The 22,346-nt window shown below is 42.0% G+C and overlaps 1 protein-coding gene across 1 annotated transcript; it reads left to right on the top strand.

Moving 5' to 3' along the window:
• Nucleotides 1–41: 41 nt before the first annotated feature.
• LOC122447495 (protein-lysine methyltransferase METTL21E) lies at nucleotides 42–21,442 on the top strand. Its single transcript, XM_043478144.1, has 5 exons — nucleotides 42–351; nucleotides 1,322–1,416; nucleotides 10,997–11,163; nucleotides 12,134–12,251; nucleotides 15,260–21,442. The coding sequence occupies exons 1-5, from the start codon at nucleotides 305–307 to the stop codon at nucleotides 15,718–15,720; spliced, it is 888 nt and encodes a 295-aa protein (XP_043334079.1). The 5' UTR covers nucleotides 42–304; the 3' UTR covers nucleotides 15,721–21,442.
• The last annotated feature ends 904 nt before the right edge of the window (nucleotides 21,443–22,346 follow it).

The raw sequence follows: 22,346 nt of genomic DNA, 5'->3' as shown, positions 1-22,346 counted from the left end.
CTCTGGGCACCCAAGTGAAAGATTATCACTTGGCCCGGATCGCCTTCACTCGTTTGCAGAAGGAGTTGAAACCTTCCCGCTGGCTCTCGCTCTGGGCACGAGACGCCCGCATGGAATGTGCCTGCTTACTCTCTCCGGCCCTTATTTATGGGCGTCCCAGCCTCCTGCCGAGACTCAGAGGCTGCGCAGACACAGCTGTCGGGCTCGGACCCGCTGCCAGCGCGTACAGTAGTCAACTGCAGAGCTTGGGCGCGCGCCTCTCGCGCGCCATCAGAGGGTCTCGGCAGCAAAGACAGAGTTGTGGATGATCCTTTTTAACCTTCTAGAAACTCAGCTAACTCGGGTACATAGGTATGTCCAGATTTCACGTTTAATAAATGTTGACCTGCAGGCGGACAGGTGTCGTAAAGACCGCGTCCCTTTAATGGAAGAGAAACTAAATTGGGAACAAACGGGGTGACCACTTTTCGCTATTGTTCAGCCCTGTGACCTCAGGGGCATAATATAACCTTTGATTTTCCTCCTTTGTAAACTGTAAGGAAAACAATCTGTCTCCTAACTTACTGAGGCGTATTTTAAAGAAAGATGTGGTGACTGTGACGTGTTTTAGGAGCCTGGTAGAAAAGGAGTGAATGTTAATTCATGGTAGTACAGTGATTATTAAAGGATTCAAAAACTGATGCTTGAAACGTCAAATTGTTGTTTTCCAGAGTTGGAACTACAGCTTACTTAAGCTCATTCATTCACAAGATATGCTTTGTTTGAGAGGCATACAATACTTGAATTCCTTTCCTTTTAAATATCTTTGCTGAGATGGTATGGATTTTTTTTTTTTTAAAGAAGCAGCTACTGAAAAAAGAAAGCGTTTGGTAGTTGGGCTATTTGACTTTGGGTACAGGCTGAGGACCACAGGTGGCAGCAACTTTGCATCAGTTGCTATGTAGGGAGGTTTGTTTTGGATTAATGCTATGGTGCTCACTACACTGAGTGGAACTGTTTCTCTCCCAATGTTTTAATCGCCTGTTAAGTTTTAGGATTGCTCTCTGACTAGTTACTGTGAAGAAGAGGGCTTTCTTTGTGATAGCTGAGGTGGCTCTGGGGAAGAATATTTCTTCTTCCAAGAACTTCTAAAATTTCTGACCCTGAATTTTAGTTGGTACTAGATAGATTGTGTTTTAATGCTTTTTTAAAAAATCATGATTTCTTAATAAGATATTTTAATATAATTTTCTCTACTGTATTTGATGGTAAATTTTATTAGGTAACTATGAGAGCACTTAAAGCACATATTGAATTAATTATTACCATTTGATATCTTAAGGTATTATTTGTCTAGTTTTCAAGAAATGATCAAGAAAGCATCAATATATTGCCATCCATTAGCTAATCACTTAATGGATCCAGAGGTTCAAAAAGGTAAATTATTTTATGTTTCTTTATGTAATTTGACCAGTTTTAAGAAGACAAAACAACTAACAATATAAATGCTAACCTTTACAGCGTTCACTGATGTCATAAAGAGAGCTAGGACTTTTTATTAATTGCATATATGTCTGTGCTTGTGTTTGCTAACCTGTGACTATCTCTAACAATGTTTATTGTCTCCTGCTATACCTGATGATACATTTGAGATAATTCTGACAGGTAATAAATCAAGTATATAGACTTGTTAGGTATTAATAGAGTTTTTTTTTAATCTGCAAAAGTGGAATAAAAATTTTCCCCAGATGCTACATGCTAAATACATGATTGTGATTTCTTTGTTATTTCTTTTCAGACAGGAAGATTGCAAGAGAGATAAAAATAGTCTTATGGTTTTTACAGTTGCTTCCATGAAAGTTGATTTTAGACTATAAAATATTTCTAGCCTATGTTTATGGTCCCTCTGATGTATTCATTAGAGGCAAACACATAGTGTAATTTGACCTCTTTTGACCTCTTGTGGTAAGGAGAATTTAAGGTCAAATTCTACTACCAGTGGGAGTTATTTGGATTTCAGCCAGTTTTTTTTTACGTCATCCTAAATATCAAGAATGACTTTTCATAGACTATGTAATTTAACTGTTCCCATTGCCTTGAGATAAAAAGTGCAGATAGGGACTTCCCTGGTGGTCCAGTGCTAGGACTCCACACTATCAGTGCAGGGCCCCAGGTTCGATCCCTGGTAGGGAACTAGATCCCACGTGCTGCCACTAAAGATTCCACATGCCGCAGCTAGAAGCTCCTGCCTGCTGCAACTAAAGACCCTGCATGCTGCAATGAAAATCAAAGATCCTGCATGCAGCAACTAAGACCCAGTGCAGTCAAAAATAGATAAAAATCAAAAAGTGCAGACATAGGCTCTTGACATAGACTAGAAGAACTATTACCATATTTCTGTAGAACAGTTGTACAAACTTAATTATCTAGATTTCTTTCTCTCTCTGTTTTATCTACGCACTTTGGATATTTTCTAACGACTGTAGTCCTGTTTCTTTCCTCCCTTTTTTAGGCGTACCAGGTGGCCTCTGCCTGGGTGAGCATCATTAGGCCAAGAGAGCTGGGTGTGTGCCCAGTGTTGGCAGCCTGCATGGCTTAATTGTGAATGGTTTAACTGTAGTAATTTTTGCAAATCTAAACACTTAAAGTCATAATCACTTTAGAGAATCAGACCATTTAGATGATTTGAATGAAGATGCGATTTCTCTGCAGTTTAGGAATAAAATCTCATCACTATCATTACCATCAGCAACAAAGCTTGGTTTCCCCTATGCATATGGTAATTTGGTGAATTACAAAAGATATGGAAGAAGTTCAAGGTAAGGTGCAGACAGAACTAGTATGAAAATATTTTACAACATGAACAAACACAGCCCATAATAATCATCCACATAGCCGACTGAAGCTTTCAAAATACATTCACAGGCATGGTGCTGAGGGGATTAAGAGTGTGGAGCAGAGTTACATGGCATTTTATTGGAAAAGCTTTCAGTAACCAGTAGAACACTCAGTTCTCAAGTACTGAAGGGTATTGGCTTTTCCCGATCTAGCTCTTTTATACTTGGTTATCTTGTGCTTGGAAAAGATGGAGCAAGCCCATAGCCCAGTGCTTCTAACTCAACACTGGCCTGAAGATCCAAGAATTATAGGGTAGCACTTAGTTATGCACAAAGTTAGGACTATAGTGAATGCTGAAAATTCCTCTGTCTTTGGTTTCTAAGGAGACGTGGGTTTGATCCCTGGGTCAGGAAAATCCCCTGGAGAAAGAAATGGTAACTGACTCCAGTATTCTTGCCTGGAAAATCCCATGGACAGAGGAGCCTGGTGAACTGCAGTCCGTGGGGTCGCAAGAGTCAGACATGACTTAGTGATTGAACAACAACAAATGGTTTCTAACGCTGCATTATATCTAAACCGTCTTGAGACCACATGCATGTCAACTGTGCCAAATCTTAGGTTGCATACCCTTGTCAACAGCTGCTCTCCAGCTGTTAGCACACGTAGCCACGTGTTATAAAGGGTGCTCTCAGGGTCCGCAGCCTTGGATCAGGTTCATCCTCACCCAAGGCTCCATGATGCCTGTGCACAGTGACCCCCAAACCTGCCCGTCCAGCTGCCTACCTGATGTCCTCTGTTCTGCTTTGCGTTGTTTCAGTCCCTTCAAGAGGCTGATGCCAGGATCAGACTAAGCATGCCTTCGATTTACAGGGGGGGATGTTTGTGAAGAGCCTTCCTATCCCAGGTGGTGCTGGTGGTAAAGAATCCCACCTACCAGTGCAGAAGACACAGGAGACGTGGGTTCAATCCCCAGGTTGGGAAGATCCTCTGGAGAAGGAAATGGCTACCCACTCCAGTATTCTTGCCTGGAGAATGCCACGGACAGAGGAGCCTGGCGGGCTATAGTCATGGGGTGGCAAAGAGCTGGACACGACTAAGTGCAGTTCCCATCATAAGCAATACTGCCTTAGTATAGGAGGAAGAAAATTTGAGTAATTTTACTGCTGTTTAAGAAACATACCAAACTGTAGTCTGAGTTAACGTTGATATACTAATTGGAATACCAGAGTACACAAAGTTACTAATGAGAGAATCATCTATCAACACATTTTACATGTTTAAAAAGTAATCTGGATAAATATCTGCTAGATAGGACTAATCAATGTTCCAGATATTGAATAATAACCCTTAAACAAGGTAATCTGCCTCAGTCAGTACAGTCAGTTCAGTCGTTCAGTCGTGTCTGACTCTTTGTGACCCCGTGAAATGCAACACACCAGGCCCCCCTGTCCAACACCAACTCCTGGAGTCCACCCAAACTCATGCCCATTGAGTCAGTGATGCCATCCAACCATCTCATCCTCTGTCGTCCCCTTCTCCTCCTGCCCTCAATCTTTCCCAGCATCAGAGTCTTTTCAAATGAGTCAGCTCTTTGCATCAGGTGGCCAAAGTATTCAGCTTCAACATCAGTCCTTCCAATGAACCCCCAGGACTGATCTCCTTTAGGACAGACTGGTTGGATCTCCTTGCAGTCCAAGGACTCTCAAGAGTCTTCTCCAACACCACAGTTCAAAGGCATCAATTCTTCGGCACTCAGCTTTCATTATAGTCCAACTCTCACATCCATACATGACTACTGGGAAAACCATAGCCTTGACTAGATGGACCTTTGTTGGCAAATTAATGTCTCTGCTTTTTAATATGCTATCTAGGTTGGTCATAACTTTCCTTCCAAGGAGTAAGCGTCTTTTAATTTCATGGCTGCAGTCACCATCTGCAGTGATTTGGAGCCCCAAAAATAAAGTCTCTCACTGTTTCCACTGTTCCACATCTCTTTGCCATGAAGTGATGGGACCAGATGCCATGATCTTCGTTTTCTGAATGCTGAGCTTTAAGCCAACTTTTTCACTCTCCTCCTTCACTCTCATCAAGAGGCTCTATAGTTCTTCTTCACTTTCTGCCATAAGGGTGGTGTCATCTACATATCTGAGGTTATTGATATTTCTCCCGGCAATCTTGATTCCAGCTTGTGCTTCCTCCAGCCCAGCGTTTCCCATGATGTACTCTGCATGGAAGTTAAATAAGCAGGGTGACAATATACAGCCTTGATGTACCCCTTTTCCTATTTGAAACATAGCATACTTCTAAATAAGGTATTAATCAAAGAAGAAATAACAAGGGAAATTGGAAAATACTTCAAATTAAATGACAGTTAAAGATAAAGTGTATTAAAATCTATGATCTTCAGCAGAAACAGCACTCAAAGTGAAAGTGTTAGTTGCTCAGTGGTGTCTGATTCTTTGTGACCGTGACCCCAGGACTGTAGCCCACCAGGCTCCTCTGTCCATGGGATTCTCCAGGCAAGAATACTGGACTGGGTTGCCATTCTCTTCTCCAGGGGATCTTCCCAACCCAGGGATTGAACCCACGCCTCTTATGTCTCTTTCATTGGCAGGAGGGTTCTTTACCACTAGCGTCACCTGGGAAACCCCCCACCCCCGCCCCACACACGCATATACATATAAAGGTTTACATACACACACACATATATATATACTTACAACTGATTCATGTTGTACAGTGGAAACTAACACAGCATTGTAAAGCAATTATCCTCCAATTAAAAAATACATTCTGGTGAAAAAATTACAGTCTCTATATATTCTTGAAACTAAGCAGACATCCAGACCAAAAAAAAACCCATTTGTGAAAACAGCATAAGGGAATCAGCTTTAACATAAGGGCCTGAGAACTTGACATTGCTGAGCCTTTCAGAATTCTAGTTTTCAGGTTTGCCTGTGACCATTCACTAATCTGAAAATATCTTTAACATCTTTAAAAAAACTCTCTAGGTATTTCTAAGAAGCACATGACATTCATCTTTGAATAGAAGATTCTATTGAATGACAGTCTCTTTCATTTAGTTGAGGGGTTTTTACTTTAAATTTTGCTGACAGGTCTTCATGACAGCCCTCAAATGGAAGCTTAAATTCACTTGTCATAGCTGTTAAAGAATTTTTTTTTCATGTATTTCTGTGATCTGACCCTTCCATCTAGTATTGCTGTTATTGACCTTAAAAGTATAAAAGAGAAGAATACAGACAGAACCTGCGTTTTTGAAGGCTTGTTGCAATCCAGCCTTGAAAGCCAATTCACTGTTGAATTTTCCTCTTAAGAAAATCATCATTGTAACGTGGCAGAATCTTGCTAATTTTTACTTTGTAATTGAAACTGCTTTAGTTCTCCAGAGGACAAGAGCACCTGGTAGATTTTATTCAAGATCAGCAAAGATTTAATAGCAGGAAAATGGTGTTAAGCCTTTATTGTATCAAAAGCATTAAGACAGATACGCTTAAAATTGCAACATAATTGTAATGGTTTCTTGATTATGTTTTATTTATAATTTGTTTTAATATTTGTTTCAATATTAAATTCATTAATAATATTGCTATAAGATTATAGTAGGTAGCTTTATCTACAGGTATAGGACTTCCCTGGGAGCTCAGATGGTAAGGAATCTGCCTGCAATGCAGGAGACCTGGGTTCGATTCCTGGGTTGGGAAGATCCCCTGGAGAAGGAAATGGCAACCCACTCCAGTATTCTTGCCTGGAGAATCCCATGGATTGAGTAGCCTGCTGGGCTACAGTCCATGGAGTTGCAAAGAGTTGGATGCAAGTGAGTGACTAACACACAGGTATAGATATCAGAAGTTTTCTGCTTTTCATGTAGGGAAGCCAAAATTCCACATATTGTGTAACATTTCCTAGTTTTAGTTATTTGTCCTGGGGCTGAGTGCTAGATTACAAGGCAGGAATATGTGTAGAAAATTGTTCTCTGGAAGTGTAAATTAGAATTCTGTTGTATGATAAGGCTATTAACTTTTGGAGAAAAGTGCTCTTTGCGTCATTCCTAAAAACCAAAGAATATCCACTAATTCATTGACCTTCTCAAGATCAATCCCATAATCAACAAATAGCCAGACATACTCTTTGGAGACCTGTTCTTTGCGTATTATGTTTGGAGCATAGATTTCCCCCTTTTATTACAACAAGGCAATGTTAGGGATGCCCTGTAAAAGTGCAGCTTTTCTGTTAAATTCCTGCCCAATGGCTCTTGTCATCAACCTTGAAACGGGTGGTGATATTGCTAAAACACTGAGTGCGTGCTAGTCCATGCTAAATTGATTCAGTCTTGTCCGATTCTTTGCAACTGTAGCCCGCCAGGCTCCTCTGTCCATGGAATTCTCCAGGCAAGAATCCTGGAGTGGGTATCCATTTCCTTCTCCAGAGGGTCTTCCTGACCCAGAAATGGAACCCGTGTCTCTTAATGACCCCGCATTGGCAGGGGGTTCTTTACCGCTCGTGCCGCTCGGGAAGCCCCTGTCTTTTAATGTAAATAAATACGTGTTCTTGAAGTTGTTAGCCCTGGGAGTTCCCTGGTGGCCCAGTGTTTAAGACTTGGTGATTTCACTGCCACGGGCTGGGTTCAATCCCTGGTCAGGAAACTAAAACCCTGCAAGGCTTGAAGCAAGCCCCCCCCACCCCCAAATTTTTTTACCTCAAAATCTTTAAATAGAAGTTAATGCTAAAAAGCAGCAAAGTTTTGCTTTTTTTTTTTTTTGGCTGGGCCAGGTCCAAGTTGCTGCTTGTGGGATCTAGCTCCCTGAGCAGGGATTGAACCCAGGCTAGGGATCAATCTCCTGCACTAGGAGCCCAGAATCTTAACCACTGGACCACCAGGGAAGTCCCTGAAGTTTTAAGCTAGATGTAATTGTGTGTGTGTGTGTTTGCTTTTAAAATCCCATGTATTACATTTGGACAAATAATTTTAAATATCCAAATTCAGTATATTTTGATTTCCTGCTATCAATTATGGAATATTTTTTTATGAGTGTCCCTTCCTATGGAATGACTGATATTCATATAGTCTTTAAATTCAAAGGAGAATACTAATATAAAATACTGTCAGTTAAATTTTCTTCAGCCTGACAGTGTTTGCTATAGGATATGTGGTCATCCTAGGTGCATAACTAATTTCGAGTGACCATGTACAATGGTAGAATTGTGTTCTTTTAGGGTGTATATGCAATTAATCCCTGGGTAAAGAATCTGCCTGCAATACAGGAGGCCCAGGAGTCTCGGATTCAATCCCTGGGTTGGGAAGATCCCCTGGAGAGGAAATGGCAACCCACTCCAGTATTTCTGCCTGGGAAATCCCAGAGACAGAGGAGCTTGGCAGGCTACAGTTCATGGGTCACAAAGGGTCAGACACGGCAGAACAACTAAACAACCACCACCACCACAACAACACGCAATTAATAGTGGTTGTTGTTTCATGAAATCTCTTAGAAGATCCTTTAATTTGGAGTGGTAAGTCATTTTTTTTATTACATAATATATTCACATATGTATTTTTAATCTCATTTCCTTATGGAACTAAAAATGTGGCCATTCTTAAAAAAAAAAAGACTAGTTCTATTTATTTACATTTGTTATTGCACTGTAGTTGTTAGGACAGCAGCGCTGATCTGGTCAACCAAGCTCTAAAAGAAAGTGCAAAGTCAGAGACGTCGGTGTGGTAGCGGTAAACACTCATCGACAAAGTTTTTATATCAAAAACTGGAATCCTAGGGGGTGCTCCTAGGATTTCTTGTGCTCTAACGTCTATTAATCCCCGATACCTTAGGTGACTTGTCAAAGAAGTGCTGCATTTATAAGGAGTTTGCAAGGAGGCCCAAGCAGGCACATTCAACTAAAGGTCAAGGAAGCAATTAAAGTTCTCAGCTTTCCCCTAAAGAACTTCCACAGCCCTCTGCTGTCCCCCCAGCTTCCCATCTTAGCAAGGCAAGTGAATCTAGCAAAATGAAAGTTAAAGTTCAAATCCAACATCATTACCAATATTACTTGGTTCCTGGAGCTCTTCCTGAATTTGAGAGCATGCTGTTGTTTCAGGAGGAATACAGTGGAATATGTTAGAAGAGGTGTCTCTTGCTTAAGACTCTCCGTTTTTCAGCAGTTTGTTTTCTCTGCATCTCTGCCAAGGTCAGTGTGAGTGCTGGTGGGGGTGGGAGGGTGGCCTGGCCGTGGAACGTGGTGAGGTTAGAGTCCTTTGGAGAGTGCTTGGTTCTGTCTGGGTCTGTTCAGGGAACACAGAATTTAGGACAGGAAATCATCTCGGCTCCAGTCCCTGCTGGATTGTGGCCCCTGAGGGAATCTTCCAACAAGGGCAAACTTCATCTCCTTCTTGCCACTGTGCTCCCAGAACGGAATGATGTTACTGGAGCTCATAGGACAGTTTGGCAACTATTGGGTGGTTCAGAAAGTTTGTTCGAGTTTTTCAATAAGATGCTATGGAAAAACCTTTTGGCCAACTCAGTACGTCTTCTCTTAGGACTCAAGGACTCAAGACAGCCTCTCACCCCTGTTTTTGCCTCAATGCCATGGAGAAACTGCAAATTCTCCTGGGGCTTTGAGCCCAGCATTTTTAAAACTGATGCCAAACTCCTCATTTTTTTTTTTTTTAACCTTTGCATGTTTCCCCTTTCCTAAAATTTTGGGACTTATTTTAATGATAAAAGTTTGTTCATTTTTGAGGAAAATTGCTTCATTACTTTTAGGAAGAATAGATTTAAAAATTGCTGGTGTCAGATTTTGGTTTAAAGTTAGGGAGAATTGTGAATCATCAAATTTTCTAATTGCAGAATGGGCTGCTTGTGAAGGAGCAAGTTCACCCTCATTGGAAAGAGTTCAAAGAGGCTGGGCATGTTGTTCGTCCCCAAAGGAACATGAGTTTCCTGGATGAGGTGCAAGCTGAGACCAGGAGGCAGCCGCTATGTTTTCCATCTGACGTTCAAGGATTGGATGACATTTGACTTTGTAGTGTCATATCTGTTTTGAAAGTATGAATGATGGCAAGGTTGGAAAGTGTGAAGGTTTTAACTTTTGAGATTTGGGAAATAAATTTCCCAAGAGAAACTTGTCTTCTTCTACGGAGACCAGAATAAGCAATTTTTGTACTTGCCCCAAATTTCTTGGAAATATTTTTGTTTTCTGTTTGTTTACTTACTTGTTTTTGGGTCTCAGGACAGAGGTGTGAGTGAGTCATACCCTTCATGTCATGGTACATGGGCGTCATCTCAGCAAGACCCCCCCTGTTGTATGTGTATCTGTCTATCTTGTCTCATTCATTCTTTTTACCCATTTCATACTTCCTTTCCTTTTCCAGCTTCTTTCTGGCAACCTTTCTAGTGTGTTTGATGTAGGTCTTTGACAAATATTTTCACACATATCCACTTAAGGACTTGTGTAAAAATTTAGAATAGGGAGTAGGATTGCTGGCTTGTAGGATATTTATATATAAATTAACAAAATACCATAAGATTGCTCTCCAGAAAGCAACATTTTGTATTCTTACCAGTGAAACTTATCCGATATTGTCAATGTTAAGATGTCATGTGTTGCCCCCAAACAATAATATAAAAACAAGTAATAATAATATAATACAAGTATAATTGATGGATGGTATCACATGTCTTTTGTCTGTATAAAGGCAGGTCATAATGGATCTGCTGCATTGAAATAACTGGAATTGCACCATGAAGCCAATATGAATAGTTGAGATCTTAGATTCCATCACCAGTCTTTCTTTTGTTCTAAATGAATAGATTGGTAGCCTTTATTTACTTATTTATTTTGGTTGCTAGCCTTTAAAATATGTTGCTTTTTAAAAAAGTCTATCAATTATTGTTTATTTCACATAGCATTGCCGAAATGACTAGCAGTTGATTTCAACCTCAGTAAAAAATCAGAAAGATGTTGTCCCAATGTATGAAATGTCAGCTTCTGTTAAGAGCTGTTTTCAAGTAGTTTACCCCAACTATCATTACGTTGCAGCTGAAGTCAATGACTGGCCAGAAGTAACTTAGAATAAGTGGAAATGCTGCATTTCCAGCAGATTCTTCTCCTTTGCCCTGGTTTTACTGCCACAACCACAACCACTGCCTTTTTCTTTTCCTTTCAGAGCGCAGAGAAGACGACGATGACAGGACAGTGGTTGCAGAGATCATGCGGAGATGTTTTGTTCCAGCGTTTGTAACAACCGTCCCCTGGGAGGCGTTTCATTTCGCTGGTCATGAGATTCGGATCAATGAAGCCACGGATTGTTATGGCGCTGTCGTTTGGCCATCGGTATAATTTCATACAAAATTTGCTAAATTTCAATTATTTTTCATCCAATTTTGTTTATTATTATATACTATTTGGAAGGAGAAAAGAGGTCCCATAGTTCTATTTTGTTACCTCAAGCAACAGTAAAATTTAGAAATCAAGAAATTGGGAAACTCCTTCCGCCAATTTTATTTCTGACTTGTAGGGTTAATAAAGACTGTTGTTTACAGATTCAGTTTTTGGTTACTATAGGTCACAAAAGTTTAGAATTGTACACATTTTTATTTCCCATTTAACTGGGCTCTATTTGAGTTAAACAATTATAATGAAATTTGTGTCAGTCTCAACATGCAGAATATTCTAGAAGGCCAACAGTCATTTATCAATTGTCCTACAAAGGGTGCAGCCCCCTCTACTGTCTGCCCCAATCTTGAACATATATTTCTTTAAAATGACTCTTATTATTAGAAGTTGCTTCCTTTAAAGATAATCAAGCCTAAGTAACTGAACTCTATATTCTCAGTTCTCTTCTTTCCCCAACAATCCCCAAAGACTTTTTCTATCTTAAATGTTGAATCTATTGGAGAATGTGCTTCTGTGGATAATTTTCTGTAGAGATGTGTATATATACACACATACACTCACATGTGCATGCATGCTCAGTTACTTAGTTCTATCTGATTGTTTGCAACCCCATGGACTATAGCCCCCCAGGGTCCTCTGTCCATGGAATTTCGCAGGCAAGAAGACTAGAGTGAGTTGCCATTTCCTCCTCCAAGGGATCCTCCCAATCCAGGGATTGAACCCACATCTCCTGTGTCTCCTGCACTGGCAGGCAGATTCTTTACCACTGTGCCACCTGGGAAGCCCACTCTCACACGTGCTCATATGCGTATTATAGCATTAGTGGGGTATTTGTCTAATAGAGTTTAATATTGCTTTCTGTAATTACTTACTAAGCACTGTTTTTTCTTTTTTTGCATTTTCATAGGCCCTTGTTCTGTGCTATTTTCTGGAAACTAACGTAAAGCAGTATAACATGGCCGACAAAAATGTGATTGAAATTGGAGCCGGAACAGGACTCGTCTCCATTGTGGCGAGTTTACTTGGTAAGTAGCTGCGTTAGATCAAGTGGGATCAGAGAACCCAATGATCTGATATCATTAGTTGCTTTTGCTATCCATTTACTATGCCTGGAGAATTCTGTGGACTGTATAGTCCAGGGGTAGCAAAGAGTCGGACGCAACTGAGCGAGTTTCACTTTCATATTACTATAACCTGGGCCTATTTTTATTTTTTACTATAAATGATAGTTTACTTTGAAATTCTCCTCCTGATGGAAAGTTGGTCCCAGTTTCTCATAATTGAGTCTTTGTACATTTTTTTTTTTGTACATTTATTCCCCGCCTCATTTTCCCCCCCCCCCCCGGGCTTGTTTGCCTTCTTATTTCTGATATTAAGAAATATCTTTTAGTTTTTTCCTATTTTTATTTATTTGTTTCTAGTTTTCCTTTGAAAAATTTTATGTATTTTCAACTGAAGGATAATTGCTTTACGATATTGTGTTGATTTCTGCTCTTCACCAACATGAATCAGGGCCTGTTTTCAAGCCCTTCATAATTTGAATGGGCTTCATTAAGAAACTTTAACAGTGTTAAAGTCACCTAACTGGTTTCTTTCCGAATTTTCTGGGAAGCTATATTAGTTCTTCTCCTGGGGTGTAGGTCTCAAGTGCATTCTAGCCGGCATGTATATCCTGGCATTCTGGCTGCTGGAGAATGTGTGAAATATGAGGCATAGGCAGAGCTGACTGCTGCGAACTCTTTCTCCTTTATTTAAATTTCAGCCCCATTTCAACATCCCCATGCACTTGGTATATTCCTTTTGGGCTTTGAAGTCATTTTATTTTATGAAAAAGCACCTGTTAGAATAGAGAAAGAGTGTTAGAAATCATATCTGCTTCTAAGTTTAGGCACGTGTCCTTGAATTTATTTTCTCAGTTATTTCCATTCTTCTTTTGTGATCGCTTGTTCTCTCACCAGCATCTTCTTTTCCAACTAAATGTGTGATGGTCTCTACGTGTGTCTGAGACTGCTTCAGTCTTTTTTGTTGTTGTTATCTTTTTCACAACCTTAATTTATCTGCCTTCTCTGATGTGCACAGCCCAAATCCGTCTTGATTTCCTTGATCTTCAGAAGTGCACACCTGCCACTCTAAAATCTTGAGAGGAGTTCAAGATTTAGCAATTTACAACTTTCTAAAGCACTGGAGAAATACAGGACCCTTGAAACCCTCCCAAAATATTTTATTTTATTTTTTTTAAATTGCTCTGTCTTGACATTGCTTTGAAAGTCACCATTCCACTTAGTATGGCTAGTGTCAGAGGTCCTGTTGGATTTATAGCTGAAAGCTTCCTCATCGAAGAGCAGAATTTGTGTTTTGGGAAGTTGTTCATTCATTAAAAGAATCAGTCTTTTGGTCTGCTTGTATGACTTGACACAAGCTTCAGAAGTTGGAAGCTTTGTTTAGTCAGTGGTGGTATTCACCTCTAGACACGAAGCTCTTCACAGTCAGCCCCAGTGCCTCAGCTCAGTTGCTCAGTCGTGTCTGACTCTTTGCAACCCCATGGACTGCAGCATGCCAGGCCTCCCTGTCCATCACCAACTTCCAGAGTTTACTCAAACTCATGTTCATTGAGTCGGTGACACCATCAACCATCTCATCCTCTGTCGACCCCTTCAGATAGTTTATATTCCTATGGGTGAAGGGCAGTGGAGGGAGGAGTCATTCCTTATCTTGGGATCTTAAAAAGATTTGTTGAAATTGATAGACCTCCCTCTGTACACACACACACACACACGAATGCAGAGATTTTTATTTCTGTGATTCTACCAATGAAATGTATATTTCCCTCCCGTTTTAACAGTTTCCAGAAATAGAGTCAATAGCCAGAGAAATTTGCCATCATGGGTGAGAAGTGGGTTCTAAACTGGTCTGGGGTGAACTGGATTCCCCTCCAGATCTGTTCTCTCGTTCCTTTCACGAGTCTGTTCTTGTCCGATCATGTAGATTTCAGACAATTCTAGACTTAGTTGCACATTGTTTTCAGGCTCTCCCACTGCTCAGAGTTCATGTCAGGGGACAAATTGTTTTGATTTTTGGTGTACAGTTTTCTCCTGAAAATGACCACCAGTGTTCGCTTTTAACTGTGGGTTTCTTTGTATGTTTTCATCTGAGCCTTCTGTTCTGCGCGTGTGACCTTTGACTGTGTGAGCTGTCTGTGCAGGTTGTGTGTGCACGCTCTCTGTCACCCAGCTGTGTCCGACTCTGTGTGACCCCATGGACTGCAGCCTGCCAGGCCCCTCTGTCCATGGGATTTCCCAGGCAAGAATGCTGGAGTGGGCTGCTGTTTCCTCCTCCAGGGGATCTTCCTGTCCCAGGGATTGGATCTGCGTCTCCTGCGTTGGCAGGTGGATTCTTTATCTGCTGAGCCACCTGGGACGCCCCAGATGCGGGTTGTCAGAGTCAGGCTTATGACGGGGTCAAGCTGAAACCATGGCGTGAGCCTGGGTGTCCTGACACTTTCCGTGTAGCGACACTGGGAGCTCGTCTCTCCTGCCCCACTTCTCCCACTTAAGCACTTCCTGGTCAATGATGGGGTGCTCAGAAGGTCACTCATTCGCTCTCCCATGAATGGAGCTCAGGTTTCTTTTAGGGAAGATCCCGTTCATCTTTCAACAGTGACATCTGATTGTTCCAAACCAGTGAGGATACCAAAGCCTTTGAATTTCCCGTCCTTTTGATGTTTTAAGTAGATAAATAGAAAATAACAGCAAGAATAACAAAACAAAACTGACCCCAAAAAACAAAACAAAACCCAGGAGAACACAAAAGTGCGAAGATGTAAAAGCATCAACACCTGGCGCACCTAATCGTGCGTGAGGGGAAGCGCAAAGCTGCCTTAGCACCCATTTTGGAGGGGTTTCCCTCCTGCGTGCACTGTCTTTGGCGTGGGGCTAGCCTTCGTGTCGAATTGCAGAGTGCGTGGCGGCTTACACACCGATGGCTTCCCCTCGTCCCATGAAGGTTCCTTTCCCCGCCGCCCTTTGCTTCCCAGGTGCACACGTGACCGCCACAGACTTACCCGAGGTGCTTGGAAACCTGCAGTATAATATTTCCCGGAACACCAGAATGAGAGCGAAGCATCTGCCGCAGGTCAAAGAGCTCTCCTGGGGCGTAGCTCTAGACAAGAACTTCCCCAGGGCTTCCACCAACTTTGACTACATCCTGGCAGCCGACGTCGTCTACGCTCACCCGTTTCTTGAAGAACTCCTCATTACCTTTGACCATCTGTGCAAAGAAACCACCGTCATCCTCTGGGTCATGAAATTCAGGCTGGAGAAGGAAAATAAATTTGTAGATAGATTTGAGCAGTTGTTTGACCTGGAGGAGATTTATAGTTTCCCTAGCCTGAATATTAAGTTGTATAAAGCGATGAAGAAAAATTTGAAGAGTGAGTGTTATCCTCAAAGGAGGACGTGGAAAGCGAAGGCAATTTCTGGTAGATTATTGCTTTAACAAAGACCCTGGATAATCTGATTGTAGCACTGACTTTCCCAAGGGGAAACACACACAGACACACACACATACAGACACACACACACACACACACACGCGCACGTGCGTGCATACACCTCACCCCAGGCAGGGATGTTCCCAGATATATCATGTGGATCTAGAGAATGGCAAAGCCATTGTGTGCTAATTGATTAGGACAAGGTCTGCTTTCCTTATCTTTCTATAGCACCATCTTTAATTATTATCATCTTTTTTATTATTATTATTTATTTTATTTTATTTTATTATTATTATCATCTTAATACATGGTGCAGTCATTGTTAAGGTAAAACTGTTGAACAATGGTTTTTAATGAACAATGGTTTTTAATAATGGTGTCTCTAACATAAGCTTATGTGATTCTCTCTTTAGAAATAAAGAAATGGATTCTAGTGAGCTCACAAATAAATCAGAAAAGGCAGACATAGGATGTGATGGTTGGTGTGAGATTACTGTGGCTTCGTTAGTGCCAGCTTATGGGTGGTCTGTCTTCTCTGCTCAGCAGGGTGGGTCTCCAGCCCAACCCCTGAAATCAATCAAGCTGGTGGATTTGAGGTATGGGCAAGGACATTTCACTCCAGTAAATGAAAAATGAATGGAAGAACATACAAAAACAGCTGAGATTGTGGGGGGAGTTATTGTTTTATTTTTAAGCCAAGTACAGATACTCTATCACAAAAACAGAAATAAATATAAAAGTTTGAGTTGAAGATACACATGAAAAGATTTCAGTCTCTAATCTCAAATAACCAGACATATGGCTGTTTTTAACATTTAAAGCTTTTCTGATGAACATACAGGGACCTAGATATTTGAAATCCTGTGTGCTTTCCTCTCACCCCTCACCCCCTGCAAGGTCCTTAGAGATTAGAATAAAGTCTGAAGTAATTAAAGTCAGTGCAAGAAGAGCAAAATATTAGGATTTTGTACCACGTAACGACTAGTGGTCATAACCCTTCTGGGTTCTCGGTGAGTTTGCTGGGCTAGTTCTGTGCCCTGGGAGAAATATCGCCCAGCCCTTTCTACTTCGCTGAAGTTCTCAGTCTATCCGTGGTTGGGTAGAGCCAAAACGCCGACTTCCTAGGACTCTGACCTTAAGCCAGGATGCAAGTGTACTCCCAATCGGCTTTTTTGGTATGTGAGGTTCATGGGGTCAGCGCTTCAGAATTACCAGTATTTACATGCCCTTTGTTGTTTTCACAGCCTGTTAACGTACAAGAAATCAACTAATTCTCAGGGGCCATTCTAGGAGTCTCTGTAAAATCAGTCTCCCCACCATAAGGGGGCCCAGGCTGCCAGGGGTGTGGTCCCTGCCCCAAAGCCACACAGCTGCAGGGGGCCTCAGGGTTGAGTCCAGAACCCCTGAGTTTTTTTTGTTGTTGTTTTGTTTGTTTACCATTACCCTGCCTTCATGTATTTAAAGCAGTCATTTTCACACTCTTTTGTAAGTAAGTGAAGTCATTTTTTCCAAGTGAGATCCACACCCAGACAGGTAAGCAAATGCATGCATGTGTTTAAGGTGATACTTAAGCAGAGCTGGAAGGAGGTGAAGGAACAGCCGCTCCAGGACCTTCCCCCAGGAGGCCACTGGCCCTCAGGAGGAAACACGGAACCAAGGCCAGTGAGCTTGGAGCGGGCTGAGCTGGGGAGACCGGAAGATCGGGGGTCAGAGAGGCTGGCGGGGCTGGATTGCGTGGGATCTTCGTGGCAGGCTGGGGTCTTGGGAAGCAGGCCCGGAGGTGGCGTAAAGGGGGCAGGTCATTTTCTGGCACGGGATGAAGACGTGTGGAAGGAGCAGAAGGAAGCAGGGCAGAAGCAGAGGTCAAGCTGCCGTGCAGACCCGCCCACAGCCCCAGCCATTTCCCCCGACTCCCTGGGGCCTCTGGACCTGGGGACTGTCCCTGGGTGTGGGCGCCCTGGAAGCCTGTGGTTCAGGGAGGTGACTGTGGGGTAAGGCTGGAGGGCCCGCGACGTTGCCGCCCAGGGCCTCTGCCAGCCGCGCTGCTGCCAGGCGATGAGTCTCTGTGAGAGGTCGGGCAGCACGTCGGGGCGGCCACCACCCCAAGGCCACCGCAGAAGCTGGGCTTCTCCTCTGGGGACATGGGGGGTCAGGGGGTGGTTTGGAGTAGAGTGAAATGGTCAGCCCTCCGTGTAAGGACCACTCTGGCTGATCACTAGAGTGGTCACCAGAAACTAGAGTTTCTAGATCGCTGAGGAGGACACAGGGGCCAGCGGGGAGACAGCAGGGTCCTGGCGTGAGAGGGTGGCCGCCCACTCACAGGGGGACTGTACCCGGAGGTGGCGAGAGGGGTCGTTTCTGGAGGAGTCTGGAGAGACTCTGCCTGCAATACAGGAGACACAGGTTCGATCCCTGGGTTGGGAAGATCCCCTGGAGGAGGATGCGGCAACCCACTCCAGTATTCTTGCCTGGAGAATCTCACGCACAGAGCAGCCTGGTGGGCTACAGTCCATGGGGTTGCAGAGTCAGACACAACTGAGAGACTGAGCATCCGCTGGATGCTGAAGCCAGCCGGCCTTCTCCCCACGCTGGATAGGATGCGATGCTGGCTCTGGCGTCTTTGGTGGGGGTTGGTGGACAGAATGTCTGAGCTATGAGCTGGGAGGTGGCTTGTGATGCTCATGAGGGGAATGACAGTGAACCCAGGGTGAAGTAAGGACCCAGCCTTGAGGCGGCTGGGCCGAAATCAGACACAGCTGCATCTGGGGTAGGTTTTCTTAGGTTCTGTCCTCCTTCCTCCCGATTGTATGAAGATCTGTTGACTCCGAAAGAATCTGTTGCCACTGTGGCCTTTGCACTTGTCAGCAGAGTTCCAAGGTTCCTAGAAGCTGTCTCAGAGGCTTCCAGGAAGGTTTTAGGTGCCACAGCATGAATCTTGGGGTAGCAGGTGAAAAAAATGGTTCTTCTGCTCAAAAAAATGTTTGTATATCACTGCTAAGCTATTTTTAGACAGAATGGATAAAGTGTCCTTTCAAAGAGTGTTAGAACCCAGCCTACCATATGGGCCCCTAACAGTTCTTTTTTCTCTAAGTGTCAATCTGTCAAACACAGTGCTCAATATCCATTGTTTTATTCTGTTTATAGCACTCACTTGCAAATTTTAACACCCACCCACACACCCTGTGGCTCTCGCCTCACTCCGCTCTGCGTGTTTGTCTACTTTTATCTTTTTGCTGTCGTTTCTCCACACTTTTCTAGATTCAATTTTATAATAATTGAATTCCAAAAGATGTAATTTGAGTAGGTTTTTTTCTATCTTACAGGTTTTTTTTTTTTTTTCTGTCTAGGAATTGATTTGTTAATTTTAATCCAAGGGAGTTTACTGTGAATTTTGCCTTTACTTCCCTTTGTTCTGTTTTTCTCTCTTTCTCTCTCTCTCCTTCTTGACATGTTAAACTACGTTACTTAAAACCTTTAGCCTAATGCTTGCAGTAACTTTCTGGGTTTCTAATAGGAGGAAAATGCTGTCAAGGTTTTAATAGAGGTTATCAGAGAATCATTATTGCTTCACAGCAGACATACTAACTTGCTGGTAGTACTCTGCAGCTTAAAATTTTTGTTATATGCATGTAACCAGAAAAGTTCTTGTCCCCAGACTGTACCAGCCGACTTTAGGAAACTAAATAATGTACTCAAATCTCTGTCTCAGAATTTACTGATCCACCTTATTTCATTTGTACTAATTTTTGTCCACCAGGATTTCTAAAACATTGGTTTTCATTTTGTATTAATATTTTGTTCTCTTTTGCGGATAAAGAATTGTGGCATTGGGTAACTTCCTAAGAGAGTTGGAGCCACAGCAGAAAGAAAAAAGATGAGGAAATACAACAGAATGGAATGTTCCTTTTTTCCCTCTTTAAATCCTCAGATTCCAGGAGCTTGGTGTTCTCTGTGAATGTCTGGCCTCTACAGAGACCATGTCCAACTTGCTTTAAGCAACGCAGATAAGTAATTTCTGAATAGCCTTTGGTAGTAAAGTATGTCCACTGGGTAAGATTTTGATACAAGGAAAGATTTACATGTAGTAATTTTGAAAACAATCTGGGGAACTTGGGTTCTAGATATAAAATAATTAAAGTCAAATTGAAGTAGATAAGTAAGCTTAATGATAAGTTTGGAAGAAAATTAATTATACTGTGCCTCTTTGCTTGACTCCATTTTAACTTAGTTCCTAAGTTAAAATCTACCTGTGGAAGAAGTAAAAAATTGTCAAATATGTACATTTTTTTCCACCAAATTATAAGGCAATACTAAACAAAACTGGGAGTGTAGCAGGTAAATGCTTTCACAAAATGTAGGGGATATGGACAAAGTGAAATGTAAAAGTCATAAATACTTATGAGTGTGTTTCTGAGTGGACTCAGTTCCCTATGCCTTCTTTATGGAGGCCGGAAATAGTTCACAAATGATTTCCTCGTCTTGGTTTTGGCTTTTTCGAGTTTGTGATGTGAAACTAAGTCTAGAATCCTTACCTGCAAGTCCAGTGTCAGTGTGTGCTCTGCTTCCAAGTTTTGTACCTAATCCAAGGCAGTGCTCAGTATGCTGTGGTCGTATTAACGGGGCGGTGTGTCCTAGGACCTTTGTTAGCATCGGTTAGTTCTGTGGGCATATTGACTCTTTTTCCCAAGAGTTCCTGGGCTGGACGTCAGTGTTTCCTCGGCCTGTGTAGCTGTGTCATGGTTAGGTTGCTGTGCCCACCCCGCTGACTGCCTGTGCTATTGAACTAACCTTGGGCCTCTATCAGCAGCAGTGCTTATACCGGGAAGCCTCAAAGGCAGGAATTTTTTTTCTTAATTCTCTCAATTTCTTTGTTTCTAAGGCAGTTGTCTTTCTTTGAAATCCAGTCAAGTTTTAGAATTGGTGCTCAACCATCAAGGAACTTAAAAGCATCACTAAAAATGAAAACAGATGTCCAGGTCAATTTTTTGATAAATGGGTTAATGGGGAAAAAAAAAGGAAAATATTGGCTATCTGCTGCTAATTGCTAACATTTTACCGTAACAAAATATATTGTTAGGCTTTCTAAACAAAAACACAAGCTGAGTAAGATTAAAATAAGGCATATAAAAATATTTTGGTGACTAGGCATTATTTCATAATGTCAGAAATACAGGACACAAGGCATCTGAAAACTTTTATTTGGTAAGTGCTAGATTTTGTAGCTTAGGTTTTTGAAAATATCCTATTTTCTTTGTCCACAGTCTGTATGTCTGTACACTTCTCTGTTTTGATTTTAAATTTTCAGCCCCTTACCTTCATGGGTTTTTTTCTTTTAGTGTCATGATTTAATTTGGATTTTCTTATCTAGTGCTATGATTTAATTTGGATTTCTTATCTCTTTCTGTGTTTCCTTTGTTGGAAGAGTATAAATCATAATGGCAACGGTTGTCTCTTTGTCCCAAACCATCATAAATAAGCCCAAAGAACAGGCCATAAAAATGTAAGAAATTCATAGATTAAAAAACATGAGCAATGTTTTTTGTACCCACCTGGTGTTCCGAGGTAAAAGTACAGTTTGCAACTAGTAAATTATTAACACTTTTCTACCAAGGATTTCCTTCTTCCTTAGGGTCTCTATGACTAATACATAGTCAATTTAAGAATTAGAAAGGTGTCAAACATGATAAACACATTTTATAATCGTGTATTCAAAAGAGAAATTGGGAATAATGAATATGATTATAATTAGTTGGAATAATTATGCAATTATTCTAATAAATATAATATATATTAATAATAAAAATGTGCACATTCTTATAGTGAGGGGAGGAAAACGCTAGAGCTTTTGGAAGCTCAGATTTCATATATTTTGAAGGTAATTCAAGGAGGCTTAAAGGCAATTATAAGAATGCAAAACTTTTACTTTCCTGATATTTTTTCTTCTCTAGGTAGCCATCTAATGGCTGTCATTCATTCACCCATTTATTCATTCATTTATTCAGTATTTATGGAAATCCCATAATATGCCAAGCAGGGGCTGGAGACATGTAGTGAACAAGGTAGACGGCCAGCCCTCCCGGAAGCTTCCGGCTCAGTGCAGACGGGCAGGTACCACGGTCCATGCGGGCGGGAAACAGACACACTCTCAGAGCAGTGTCGGTTGTGCTGATAGGAGAGCCGATCGACCACCAGGGCATCAGGGAGGGCTTCCTGGAAGAATAACTTGCAGCTGGGAAAGGAGCTGGAGGCAGGGGGGCTTTCCGGGCAGCTGAGAGGGACCCCTTTGAACTACTTGCTGGAAAAATTGTAGCTTCGAGTAACCCGTGCTGAAACAACTCCGTTTATGGAAGCCTCATGCCTTGGGCTCTGGTTTTAGATGTTTTAGGTAGAGCCTCGCATTGATTACCTCTAATAAATACCCTGGTGGTATCAGCCCATTTTACACAGGAGGAAACAGGCTCACTGAGGGTGAGCCATCTCTCCGAGGGTACCCACCCGTGTCTGGTTGGGATGGGAACCTTGGTCTCCAAGGCACCGAAGTTTGTGCTCCTTCTGGGCATTGCCCTGTGTTCATGTTTCATTCTGAGATGGGCACAGGAATCCTGAATTTGACGTTTAATCTAGCTGG

The sequence above is a fragment of the Cervus canadensis genome, chromosome 9 (assembly GCF_019320065.1).
Source record: "Cervus canadensis isolate Bull #8, Minnesota chromosome 9, ASM1932006v1, whole genome shotgun sequence".
Taxonomy (NCBI): Eukaryota; Metazoa; Chordata; class Mammalia; order Artiodactyla; family Cervidae; genus Cervus; species Cervus canadensis.
Note: the sequence above shows the minus strand (reverse complement) of the source record. Positions and strands in the feature narration are given on the sequence as shown.

What these genes read in the sequence shown, in the direction of transcription:
- LOC122447495 (XM_043478144.1), top strand. Translation starts at nt 305, where the DNA reads ATGATCCTTTTTAACCTTCTAGAAACTCAGCTAACTCGGGTACATAG. An exon ending in GCGCTGTCGTTTGGCCATCG is followed by an intron (nt 11,164 to 12,133) that starts GTATAATTTCAT and finishes GCATTTTCATAG; the next exon opens with GCCCTTGTTCTGTGCTATTT. An exon ending in CATTGTGGCGAGTTTACTTG is followed by an intron (nt 12,252 to 15,259) that starts GTAAGTAGCTGC and finishes TTTGCTTCCCAG; the next exon opens with GTGCACACGTGACCGCCACA.